We start from the raw sequence: 14,216 nt of genomic DNA, 5'->3' as shown, positions 1-14,216 counted from the left end.
TCGGACCTTTATATCCGCTTATATTTTATGTATTAATATTTCTGGTCACCAGACCTTTTACATCTGTTGGCAGTTTTAGTAACCGACTTCCTTGTGATATATATATTGTGCCTTCCGGTTTTAACACCGAAATTTTAATTGATGTCGCTTTTACGTCTCCCAGTTTTTAAATGAGTTATTGTACTGATTCTTCTACAAGGGCGCAAATAGCCACAGACGCTGGCGCGGCCTTGAAACCCCATTAATAATAATAATAATAACAATAATAATAATAATAATAATAATAATAATAATAATAATAATAATAATAATTTTCCCTCAACCAATATGAGCAAATGCAGGATAACTTTCGGTGCTTGAACCCGAACTCATTTCACCGCCATTATCACCTTCAGATCATTCAGTTGCTAAATAACCTAAGATGTCGATAAAGCGTCATAAAATAACCTACCGTACTAAAACAAAAAAAATTATCTATCACTTCAGTTTCTAACATTTGTTTCAGTGTGACGAGAGGATTCCTATTTATACTTCTAGCAGAATGTTCCGTTCTGTGAAACAGATGTAATGTAAATCCTAAGTGAAACGAGTATTTTCTAACAACATACATTTTGTACTAGGTCAGATGGACACTTATTTTGGAACAAAGTATTCCAAGGTGCTGTTACTTTTGGGAAAGTTCCAACCTAGGGACTGTTCCAAAATAAATGTTCACCATTTCTTGCGGTGACTGACAAAATTTTATATTCATTTCAGCATTCTAAGTACTGTTGAGAAGAGTGTGTCTCCACAACACCCTAGTGTTTATCGTGAAGAAAACAATTTGACACACTGTGGTAGCAACAGACCAGACTGTTCAAACATTAGCGACGTCAGCCGTAATTGTATGAAGTATTATATATGCAACGAGGTTTTTGTAACACCACAATCTCTGAAACTTCATTCTGATCTACACACAATAAAAAAGTCATTCAAGTGCGATGTTTGTGGAAAGTGTTTTTCACGATTGGCAGAATTAAAGCGACATGTACGCATTCATACAGGCGAAAAGCCATTCAAATGCGAAATGTGTGGAAAGTGTTTCTCAGAGTCGTCAAATTTAAACAAACATGTACGCATTCACAAGGGCGAACGGCCATTTAAATGCGAGGTGTGTGGAAAATCTTTCACACAATTAGGGAATTTAACGAAACATGTACGCATTCACACCGGCGAAAAGCCATTGAAGTGCGAGGTGTGTGGAAAGTGTTTCACAGCTTCTGGAGATATTAAAAAACATGCACGTATACACACTGGCGAAAAGCCATATAAATGTGATCAGTGTGGAAAATGTTTCTCAGAATCGTCCTCTTTAAGGAGACATGCACGCATACACATAGTCGAAAGCCATTGAAATGGGATTTGAGTGGAATATTTGTCTCAGCATCGGGAAGTTTAAATAACCGTTATGTATACACTTAGGTGAAAGGCGATTGAAATGCGAGGTGTGTGGAAAATCTTTCTTAGCATCGTCAACTTTAAGTAAACATGCTCATATTCACACAGTCTAAAGGCGTTCAAATGTGATTTCTGCGGAAGTGCAAAAAAGATTAAGTTCCTTCGCAAAGGCGAAAAGTGACATCTGCAGAATATGTTTCACATATAAGGATACCCTAAATTGTCATAAGTTGTTTACACTAAGATCATCTAGAATATCCACACCTGTGGAGTAACGGTTAGCGCGTCTAGCCGCGAAACCAGGTGGCCCGGGTTCGATTCTCGGTCGGGGCAAGTTACCTGGTTGAGGTTTTTCCCGGGGTTTTCCCTCAACCCATTATGAGCAAATGCTGGGTAACTTTCGGTGTTGGACCTCGGACCTCATTTCACCGGCGTTATCACCTTCATCTCATTCAGAAGCTAAATAACCTATGATGTTGATAAAGCGTCGTAAAATAACCTACTAAAATTAAAAGAAAATAATCTAGAATGTCAATTTGTTGATATAAATTTCAGCTGGAAAATTGGAAGCTTTAATACATAAATAGAATGAGAAGGATTCTGAGTTACGGGCTGTCTAATTGCCGTTGCCTGTGGGTTAGAGCAGTATCCCCATCTGCAAAAATGAAGATTGTGTCTCCATGCTTAAATTTACTGTTTTTTATGTATTCCTAATATATTTGCTGAAAGGATATACTAAATCTTCATTCATAACTGATAATAATAGGAAATTTCTTTTACAAATTATACTTCTCAGCTGCTATATATTCCTGGTATGAGCTTCGGAATTTTCTTGTTACCATTCATAAGCCCCTGAGAGGATATTTTAGTAATTTATCGTCTGATATTTTCTTTTAAAGGAAAAAGGGAAAATGCACAGAATTTACACTACATACACATGTAGTAACAAATGAATTTCCAACCATATGCTGACAAATCATTGCTTAAACCAGTGGTCGTCAGCAGTCACTGAAACGGATAATGGATGAGGAGTGTATCGGGAATATGCAGAAGAGAGGGAGAAAGCATACCCGCCAGCAACCATGGATGCACACTAGTGCATCTCTTATCTGCAGGTAACTGTTGCTAACCCGAGTGTGCACTGTGCTGATGACCGCTGGCCTAAACTAACAACAGGAAGCTACCTGCACTTGTAAATGGTCTTGACGATTGAGTACAGGAACTCTGACATATTCCCAGCAGAAAGACACAAAGTTTGGACATATTGCTTCATTTGTAGCATGTGAAAAAGAAAATTACCTTCTAGTGTCCACATTAAAATCAAATCAAAATGTGAACTGATTATACGATTAAGTCAAAGGACAGAAGCCTCTTATAAAATCGAGAAGCAATATTGCCTTCTTTGTAGACAAAATAGTTGATGAACTAAACGTGGAAACAGTTCAGTTCAACAGAAGTGAATACATGGAACACTCAAAATATAGATAAGTAAATAAGGTTCACTGCTAAAAAGAAAAATATACATTCGCAAGACAATCCTTCAGCCACAGAAAGACAGTGTGTGAGAGAGAGTTTCACGCAGCCAAATTCACAAATTCTAAATATTAATTCATCCTCAGATCACTTGTACACTCTGTAGGTCTAAATATTTTCATTTTTATAATTAACAGAAGACAAGTTTAAACATTTCAACGGGTCTATGTTCTATAATGTAATGTAATACAGATTTATATATTATAACTGTGTTTTGTTTATTTTTAATTTTATTTTATTATTTTTTTTTGCATAGCATTCTCTTTTCACTGTTATAATAATTCTAGCATTTTATGGAAATGAAGGATTCATTTGAAGGTTATAATTCCATGAAACAAATTTTCCTCTGCAAGTAGAAAAAGATTACAGATGACGCAAATAATATGAAGTATTTTTATGATCCTGGATATATATTGAATAATTGACGTATCAAAGAATGCCCTCGAGATTTATAATTTATATACAAGTTCTAACGAAGTATAAATTTTTTCTTTGAATACAAAATTACATTCTTTACACTGCAACTGCAATGGTCATCTGATTCTGTTTACATTATGGGACTGCTCTCCTCTTGATTTAATCTCGAATATGTCCAGCAAAAGGAAACAATATGTCTGAGCAATAAACTCCAGAGTTTAGTTTGTCTTTAAAAATTTGTCCTATAGGCCTAATGTGTGCTCGTGATATGGCACAACATACCCCAATTGTCTGGGAGTGCAATGGTGTTTCATGTATTGAATAATGGTTTTCGTAGGACCAGATCCATGTACTCTGGGAATTTACGTAATCTGAACGATGAAACCAAGCTTCGTTTGTAAAGAATTTCCTATCTAAGACGTCAACAGCATGACGACGAATAAATCTTTGAAACCAAACACAATAATTTAGTCTTTTCTCACTATCTGTGCGTTTTAGTTCATGCGCAATCGATACCTTGTAAGGCTGTAATCCTAGTTCATCCTTTAATACTCTACACCTACAGGAATAAGATTTATCAGTTTCCTGTGCCAATTTTCTAACCAATTTGTGAAGGCTTTTTAGCATTCGATTAGAAATCTCCAATAGTTTTTCTTCCATTAAAACTGTGGGTCTCTCATACAGTGGAACATCTTGCACGGAGCCTGTCTGGAGAAATTTATTTAACAGATAGCGCACTGTATCTCGATGAGGTAAATTAGAGTTTGAGAAACGTTTCTAAATTTCTGTTTCACTTTTTTAGTGTATTTGCCACCTGGAAACACATATTCCACTAGAAAACTCATTCTTCAAATGAAAACATTTTACGGAATGAATACACTTGCTGGCTGTAGGATTTGTATATATCCTTGGTGAGGACACGCCCGTATTGTTTGCATGGCTACCCGCTAAGGCAAGGGAGAAATACCAACCTATACCAGAATATAAGTGTGGTCTGCCACTATGGAGAAAGTCCTGACTCTGTATATATCTATGTGCATGTAATGTAGTGATTAATATATTTGTATCTCAAGAACTTGATTATAGTGGACACTAGAGGTAGGAAGAATTGTAATTTTTTTCATAACAGTGCCAACTGTTCCATTTCACTGAAGATATTAAATTCCAAGTAACAGTTCCGAAGTAACAGTACCATATATAACTACACTTGGCAACAGTGGTATTTTGGAATATTTACATAAGACCAGTATGTAATCATTGAATTCATAGATTTGGTTGCTTCTAAAAAATAAATGTAATTTAAATTATTAATAATTACTTGTAAATTGGTCACGAAATCGATATGGATCCCAATGATAATTAAAACCTAACCTTTTATTCCTCTTCCATCCAACTCAACTTCACAGTGCACAGTGGACCAGTTGTTAAATCTGACAGGGAAAAAAATGTTATTTTTTAAAGTTATGAAATCCATTTGCAACGTCTCACTTGTATTCCAGTATAACCAAGGATAGTTTATTGAGGTCTAAAAACAAACTTCCTCCCTAAATGTTAACGACGGACAGCCACAAACACACGAGTCAACAGTCTCTGCTCACATGCTGTGTTGAATAATCACGTTGCTGTTATAAGAATCAGTCGCAAACATAGTGAATAAGTGAAATATCCTTAAGGATACAACCGGAATCTAAGCTCATGGGTATGAAATTATTGTTTAATAAATTTCAACATGTAGTTACACATAATTATTGTAATAAAACACCATATTTCAGAGTGTGTGTGCATTATGCTAAAAATTTTAGGCTCAAATTTTCATTTAGACTTAAAATAAATTGTAAGTATGTCTTACCGGTAGTTTTAGTTTTGCTCTGATAACATAGCTGCATGTGTATATTTTAATATCCCGTTTTGACAACTGTGGTATGTTTGCGCCTTTTGAGTAAAATCGTGGTTTTTTTGTAGATCGGAGCCAGCGGCCAGGGCATTTCGTTGTGACTCGCCAAGAGCTTTATGAAGTACTTCGTGCTAAATCTTAAAATAAACCCTTGTATGAGTATGTCCTCAGGAGATTTGATTTAGAACATATTGATAGTGATGTATTGCACAGCAATCAATTTACTTTAAATGTATTTAAATGCGAATTCGATAAGCGCTGGAAGCAGAGCAGTCGAAAGAAAGAAGATTTAAAAAAAATTGCATTTCTTGGTTGGAAAAAGAAGTTACATTTCCCGAGAGGGTTTACGATGCTTATAAAGTATATATTGCAGTTCAACAGTCTCAAATTTCTACGCCTAAGGCAGAAAAACATCGGAAAACTTTCGAAGAAAATGGAATGAAAACCAAATGCAAATTAATACAGCCATTAACAGAGGAACGTTCGCATGAGGAACTTACGTTAGCTGCAGATATTTCTTTGAGGACTTCTGGAAGAAGGGATGCGGCAGGAATCATTAAGAAAATTACGCAGATTACTCCCAGTTGGGCCAAAAGATATAAAAGGGCTTTTAAATCGCCTGCATTTAAATCAGGCTTTAGCATTTGTTGTAGATAATAATTTAACGAAATAATATATTAATATAAGGAAAGAAGCTAAAGCAAGAGGATGTGACATTTTTCCCGCATGTAATATCGTAAGACAAGCGAAACTGCAGTGCTACCCGCCAAGAGAGAATATAAAAGTGACTGACATTTCCGCTGGATAGATCTGCAGTCGATAGTTGATCATATTATCGAACGTCTTGTGGCTGCGCAAGAAGATGTATTTAGACAATGTGTTGGTGATGAATCAATAAAAGCAGTAATTAAGTGGGGTTGTGATGGCAGCAGCAGCCATATTGTATACAAACAGACATTCCGAGCTGAAAATGTCGAATACAAGGATTCTGATATGTTTATAATCTGCACTGTTCCTTTACAACGATGTAGCATCATAGACACTGATACTATCAGGAAAGTTTTGTGGCAAAACTCTTGATCCTCTTCACCAAGATTTTGCCGACCAATCAAACTATTGTACGAGAAAGAAACAGCTGCTATGACCAAGAGAGAAATGAAATTGATGGAAGAGCAAATATAAACTCTAAGACCTACCTACCAAAGTTGTAGTGTGTGGCAAAGAACTTCATGTATTTTCAAAATTAGTATTCACAATGGTTGACGGTAAAATGTGCAATTCTGTGACAGAAACTTCAGCGCAGAAGTGCTACAGCTGTGGCGCTATCCCCAAACAATGAACATTCGTTGTAGGACAGAAACAGAGGACTGCAGCCGCTATGGATTTTGACTTTCTCCCTTGCATGTCTGGATCAGGTTTTTTGAATGTCTTTTACACATCGCTTATCGACTTGCCATACAAAAGTGACAGGTGAGAAAATGAGAAGAACAAGAAGTAGTATCTTTAAGAAAACAGGAGATAATACAACACTTTCGTGCTGAAATGGAACTGATTGTTGACATGGAGGTGTTTTAAACTCTAATGACGGCAGTACTCCTCGGGATTCTTCAGTGAGCCGGTTAAATCTGCATCAATTACAGGAATCGACGAGCAATTAATCAGACACTTCTCTGTTATTCTGCGCACAATATCGAGTGGTTTTTCAGTTGATCTAGAGAAATTAGATGCATTTGTTTTGAAAACAAGATATTTATATCTCAAAGTTTACTCGTGTATTTCATGCCAGTCAGTGTGCACAAAGTGCTTATAAAAGGAGGCTGAATAATTAGATCTGCAATATTACCAATTGGAATGCTCTCCGAAGAAGCTCAAGAAGCTAAAAACAAATAAATTAGGAGATATAGAGAAGGACATGCATGAAAAATATCGCGACAAGACAACATTAGAGATGTGTTGAATTTTCTTTTATTAAGTTCTGATCTTGTGATCTCAAATGCTTCTACTTTCCTACAGAAAAGACAAGAATTTTTGCCCTCTGCAGTTCGACAATCATAAAGTGAACCAAAAATTCTGGAAAGGTCGCAAGGAAGGAGCAAATTCCGTGACAAATCATAAAATGACAGCAACACAGACAGTAGCGACGACGATGAAGAATATGGTGGTGGTGGTGGTGGCGGTGGCGGCGGCGGTGGGGGCGGTGGTGGTGGTGTTGGTGGTGGTAGTGGTGACTGTTACAAGTGTTTAGCACAAACTTTGGACATGCCAGTTCTATTTTTAAGACATTGTGGTAGAAGAGAAATTTTATAGCTATTCTTTAAAAAATCATCACTAAACAAACAACAAGTTCCGTGCCGGTATTAATTTTACCTCTATCTATCCACAAATTTGTATATATTAATTTGTAATAACATATTAATGTAATGCCTCTCAAATGGATTTGCGACTTCATTATAATTTTTCCCGTCAGATTTCATATCTGGCCCACTGTGCAGTGGTGTATAATTAAAAAGAAATGGGTAAATAAAAACCTAGAATGATTTCTGCCGTGCTAAAGTTCACACTGCCGCCATGAACAGGATTAACCTCATTGTGATTTAATAGGAATATTAGGAACTTTTGTATTCTTGTAAATAAAAAATTTGCTTTCTCTGCAGTCTCAGTGAGGTTACAATGCAGTCATGTTTGAACAGAATTTACTTTTATTTCTAGAATGGGTAAATTTTTATTTATTTTTTTAGTGGGTTATTTTACGACGCTGTATTAACATCTACGTTATTTAGCGTCTGAATGATATGAAGGTGATAATGCCGGTGAAATGAGTCCGGGGTCCAGCACCGAAAGTTACCCAGCATTTGCTCGTATTGGGTTGAGGGAAAACCCCGGAAAAAACCTCAACCAGGTAACTTGCCCCGACCGGGATTCGAATCCGGGCCACCTGGTTTCGCAGCCAGACGCGCTGACCGTTACTCCACAAGTGTGGACTAGAATGGGCACAGAAACTAAGAAATGGAACCAATTTATATACAAAACTTAACTATATATTTTCATTTCCCTTGATAAAATTCACAATACAGAAGAAATACTATAATGCAGCATTGTGTTAGTAACTGTTTGATAGAATCCTATATTTAGTAACATCAGTTTGAAGATAATTTGTGAGTTTTTGCAATGAAGTTCTTCATAACATATATATATATATATATATATATATATATATATAACTTCAGTTTCTAATATTTCTTTAATTGTGGCGGAAGCATTGCCATTTCTGGTTCCAATAATACGAGAGCTGTTGTTCTTTGGAACACGTGTTGTCATAATGTAGTTCGAAAGTGAAACGAATATTGTGTAACATCAAGTATTTTGTACTAGCATAGAACACCACTGTCATCTTGGAACGTAGTATTTCAAGGTCCTCTTACATTTTAGGACATTCCAAACTAGGAACCGTTCCAAAATAACTGTTCTGTATTTTATTATCCCTCGTCTTGTGGTGACTGATAAATTTTCATATTCATTTCAGCATAGTGGATAATGTTGAGAAGAATATGTCACGAGGACACGCAAGCATTGATCGTCAGGAAGACAATTTGATACAGTGTGGTAGCAACAGACCAGACTATTCAAACATTAGCGACGTCAGCCGTAATTTTATCAAGTGTAATATACCGGTATGCAACGAGGGTTTTGTAACACCACAATCTCTGAAACTTCATCTTCATATACACACAATAAGGAAGCCATTCAAGTGCGATGTGTGTGGAAAGTGTTTCTTAAAATTTGCGATATTGAAGTGTCATGTACGCATTCACTCAGGCGAAAGGTCGTTGAAATGCGGCTGCTGTGGAAAGTGTTTCCTAAAATCATCAGCTTTGAACAGACATACACGCACACATACAGGCGAAAGACCATTCAAATGCAAGGCGTGTGGAAAATGTTTCACAGAATCGTCATCTTTAATCGGACATGCACGCATACACACAGGCGAAAGGCCATTCAAGTGCGATGTATGTGGAAAGTGTTTCTCACAATTAGGTAATTTATCGCGACATGAACGAATTCACACAGGCGAAAGGCCCTTCACTTGCGAGGTCTGTGGAAAGTGTTTCTCAAATTCGACAGGTTTAAAGACACATTCACGCATACATACAGGCGAAAGGGTATTCAAATGCGATACGTGTGGAAAGTTTTTCTCATTGTTGGGAGATCTAAAAAAACATATTCGCATTCACACAGGTGAAAAACCATTCAAATGCGAGTTGTGTGGAATGTGTTTCTCATCATCGTCAAATTTCAGCTCACACGCTCGTATTCACAGAAGCGAAAGGCGATTGAAATGCGGGGTGTGTGGAAAGTATTTCTCAAAATCGTCAGGTTTAATCAGACATACTCGCATTCACACAGGTGAAAGACCATTCAAATGCGAGGTCTGTGGAAAGTGTTTTTCAGCATCGTCGAATTTAAACACACACGCTCGCATTCACACAAGCGAAAAACGATTGAAATGCGACTTTTGCGGAAAGTGTTTCTCACATTTGGGACTTTTAAAGAAACATGTAATCATTCACACAGCCTAGAAGTATTGAACTGTGATGTCTGTAGAAACTACTGTTTTACAAGCGTCACTTCTCGTCTATGAAACTATTTAAATATGTTGTCTGGGGAAAGAGTTACCCATGATGTGGAATTCTGAAATAACAAGTTCCTCACACAGCCGGAATGACTTTCAATCGTGATATCTGAGGAATATGTTTCATGTGTAAAAATAAACTCGTAAGAAATATCTGTTTACATGTAGATCACTTTAATATAATGTGTCAATTTTTTCTGTAATATTAATACTTTTAAAACACTTATACTGTGAGGATTTTTTACTTATGTACAATTGATCCCGGCTGCTTATTGTGAAACAGCACGATCCAAAACTGGCGTTATTTTTGCTGTGCTCAGATGAGTATTTTTATTTATAGTGTTAGCTCGCATGTGCAAAGGTTTCTGTTAAGCAGTTTGTTGTCAGATATTTTCTCTTAAATGAAGAAAAAAAATTATTAGCACTTAGTTCACACACAATGAACGCATGTAATATTACACGAACGCACAGCAACATTCTCACAAAGCGTCCCTGAAACTATAAGAGGCTACCTGCACATGTATATATGGCCTAGACGACTGGATTCTCCCAGTACGCAGCTGCACTAAGGCGTCGTGTAACTTAAACCTGACTGTATGTATGCCTTTATTCATGAGTGTTTCCTCACCATATTGTTGTTTGTTGTTTAATCAAGTACCAGAAATAAATTGCTAAGTTCATTAGGTCAGTGTTTGTGCTGTAGATTAAGAAAGAAGCCACCGGCGTGGCTCAGTCGATTAAGGCGCTTGCCTGCCGCTCTGAAGTTGCGTTCGGGCGCGGGTTCGATCCCCGCTTGGGCTGATTACCTGGTTGGGTTTTTTCCGAGGTTTTCCCCAGCTGTAATGTGAATGCAAGATAATCTATGGCGAATCCTCGGCCTCATCTCGCTATCACTAATCTCATCGACGCTAAATAACCTAGTAGTTGATACGTCGTTAAATAACCAATTAAAATAAAAAAAAAGAAAGAAAATGTTTATGCCAGACACAATTTTAGGAATTAAATCATTAACCCTTCAGTACTCGCGTGGATTACAATAGTAATCCACTGATATTTAATCCTCTATTACGTCACTGCCTGCAGCACTGCGTAGTTGAGCGTCAATGCAATTTCTCGTCACAGTCTAAGAGAGGCATTACTGGTGTTTAGACGTATTTGTCGCAACTCTTTGGAAAGTTATACGAAGTTTTATAAAGTGATGCACAATTTTTCCGAGTGGATTACCATTGTAATCCACGCGAGTACTGACGTCAGTTTTTTGTTCAGGTAAGTGAAATAGTTTTTAATATGGTTATAAGTGATGCAATGCAGTAAGTTTATGAAAAAATGTGTGACATCGTTCCATCCTCTTCGCAGTTTGCTCCAATGGGTACGGAAACTACAAACAACATTTGCAAATGGCTGGATGAAGATATGGATGATGGCATTGAAAATGAAAGTGATGATGAAAGCAACAGGGGAGATCTTTAGAATGAAGTTCACGATTCTAATTCAGAAGAAGACAATGATGATGATGATGATGATGATGATGATGATGATGATGGTGGTGGTGGTGATGAAAGACTAATGTCTATAAATGATGGAAACTGCTATACGGATAGAAAAAAAGACTACAATTTGGCAGGCAGATCCAGGAGCTCAACGAGGGAGAAGACGAGCACAAAATATAGTGATTCATTTATCGAGCCCTAAAAGGGCTGCAAGAATTGCGCGGACCCACACAGAGAGTTTTGACTGCTTTATTGATCAGACAATAATCAATGTAATTGTAAGGGTACTAATATTTGTATTGAAAAAGTGAAGCGTAATTACGGACGTGACAGAGATTGCAAATTAACAAATGACGTAGAAATTGAGGCACTCTTGGGTATTTTGTATTTTGCTGGCGCCTTGAAATCGGGAAGACTGAACGTAAGAGAACTATGGGATAAAAATGGCACAGGAATAGAGTCAATTTACCTGACAATGACCTACAATAGATTCTAATTTTTGTTACGATGTCTACTCTTTGATAACATTTATGACAAAAGGAAAGGAAAGAAATTTATGAATTGGCTGCTATACGTGAAGTATTAGAGTTATTTGTTCAGAACTCACAAAAGTGCTGTAGTCCAAGCGAATATGTAACTATAGACGAGCAGTTGGTTGCATTCAGAGGACGATGTCCCATGAAGAGTATATACCTACTAAACCAACAAAATGTTGGATCAAATTTTTTGCTAAGGTGGATGTGAAAACATATTACACTCATAACTTGGAAATTTATGCTGGTATTCAACCAGACTGTCCATTTCACCGAAGTAACAGTGCACATGCAGTGGTGAAGAGGCTGGTTCATCCCATCAAAGGAACAGGAAGAAATGTGACCACCGATAACTGTTTCATGAGCATACCTCTGTGTTTAGATCTTCTAGAAAATGACAAAATTACACTTGTAGGAACATAGAAAGAAAACAAAAGAGAAATCCCTCCTCATTTCGCAACTACTAAGACAGGCAAGTTAACAGTACATTGTTTGGATTCAATGAACGCTGCACAATTATTTCGTATGTACCAAAGAAAAAAAACACTGTTAGCATTATCAACCATGCATTATGATAAGGCAATGGATGAGGAAACGGGAGGCAGCTAGAAACATGAAATAATATCATTTTATAATAGAACTAAATGTGCTGTGAATGTCCTGGAACAGTTATGCTCAGCCTATGATGTAAGCAGAAATTCACGACGCTGGCCTCTATTTTCTTTGACTTACTAAACATGTAATTTGTTTGAACTGTATGGAAGAAATGCGTAGGCCTACTTAGATAATTGAATCAGATGTAGATTAGGCTATCATGTGCGTTAAATCTGAACTGCAAAAACATCTGTAAAATATTATATGTGAAGTGTGAATGATTGTTACATCCCTGAATTTTTTCATTGCTACACCCCTGAGTGAGGTATTTAGTTATCAAATATGACGTAACAAAGGTCAGCAGTAGTGAACTTGCGTTTCCTGTGGGAGAGTTTACATCAAGAGATAAGGTGACCTTCAAACAGCGAATGAGCAACAATTCTAGATAACCTACATAATTAAGATGATAGTGAACTAACTCATAACTATGGTGCAACAATAAATTATGACTCATAGACACGTCCAGTGTGGAAACATTATGTAAACATGTCACTTAAATGCAATTTGTGTACTATAATACGTTTCATTATTAATATTTATATTTAATACGTTCCGTTATGCGTAACATATCCATTCTCATTACTGTAATAACTGAACACAATATATTTCTTAACATTTAAATCTAATTGCAATGTTTAAACCATGTCTGCAAACAAAAACAAATGTGGATTACCATTGTAATCCAGGTGAGTACTGGCGTTACGAAATTTAACGCGAGTAACGAAGGGTTAAAAGTACAATTTCAGTGTTCTTTCCTTATTTTGTATTAGGTTGTATTTGTGTTGCGATAGATTCTTTTTTCAAACAGTTTTTACGATGATAAAAAATTGCGTCTGAAGATTTTAAATTTGTTTTAAAAATGCAATAGCAAGGAATGATTCTGTCTGAATTTAATTAATATTTAACGATTTTTCTCAACGCCTCCTCAAAACACGTATTTAAGTTCCAAGATAGCCTTATCTGCTCCGACTCTTTAAGCGCCATTCCATCCCTGCAACGTTTTAATTCTGATGATCCGCTTGTGTTGAGAACCCAGGAACATTTCCACACTCTCCTAACCCCTGATTATGAGATTGGAGTAGTGTGGACTTCGGGTCATGTTTGCATCCCTGGTAACGAGGCAGCAGATGCTGCAGCAAGGCTATGAATGTGTCTGAGGTGTATTGGCATCACAGGTGTCAAGATATTCAAAATTACCGGACACATACAATATGGTGGCACTGGGAAGGACAATGGTCTGCACTAGAGGGAAACAAATTACGAAGAATAAAAAATACTGTTCGAGTTTGAGATTCGTCCACAAGGACGTCAAGACATGAAGAAATTTTACTCAACCTGTTGAGGATTGGCCACTGTTATCTGACACATGGCTAACACCTATGTGGCGAGCCTCAGCCGGAATGTGATATATGGAACTTTTTTTAATTGCATTGTAGAAAATATGACCGTGTCCGTCTGCAATATGGAATTCAGCCGTCTCTACGTGACGCTCTTGGAAATGATTTTAATTGTTCAAATGCAGTTCTGAGATTTATATCGAATACAGGACTGGATAAGGTGATTTAGTTTTTAATGACCCGTTTTCACTTATCCTCCGGACCCTTTACATCCGGAGCTTACATATGTTT

At 36.9% G+C, this 14,216-nt stretch overlaps 1 protein-coding gene across 14 annotated transcripts in view; it reads left to right on the top strand.

The window, feature by feature from the left end:
• The window catches only part of LOC138692725 (zinc finger protein 723-like), an 84,012-nt gene extending 73,095 nt beyond the window's left edge, over positions 1 to 10,917 (top strand). For 7 of the 14 annotated variants that reach the window (XM_069815913.1, XM_069815907.1, XM_069815908.1 and 4 more), the window contains one exon: positions 8,805 to 10,917. In XM_069815913.1, coding sequence (XP_069672014.1) covers positions 8,805 to 9,858 — 1,054 coding nt within the window. In that variant the 3' untranslated portion in view covers positions 9,859 to 10,917. Of the gene's footprint in view, positions 1 to 756; positions 2,553 to 8,804 lie in introns of all 14 variants that reach the window. The other 7 variants (XR_011330121.1, XR_011330117.1, XR_011330122.1 and 4 more) reach the window with 3 other exon arrangements.
• The last annotated feature ends 3,299 nt before the right edge of the window (positions 10,918 to 14,216 follow it).

The sequence above is a fragment of the Periplaneta americana genome, chromosome 17 (genome assembly GCF_040183065.1).
Source record: "Periplaneta americana isolate PAMFEO1 chromosome 17, P.americana_PAMFEO1_priV1, whole genome shotgun sequence".
Lineage (NCBI taxonomy): Eukaryota > Metazoa > Arthropoda > Insecta > Blattodea > Blattidae > Periplaneta > Periplaneta americana.
Note: the sequence above shows the minus strand (reverse complement) of the source record. Positions and strands in the feature narration are given on the sequence as shown.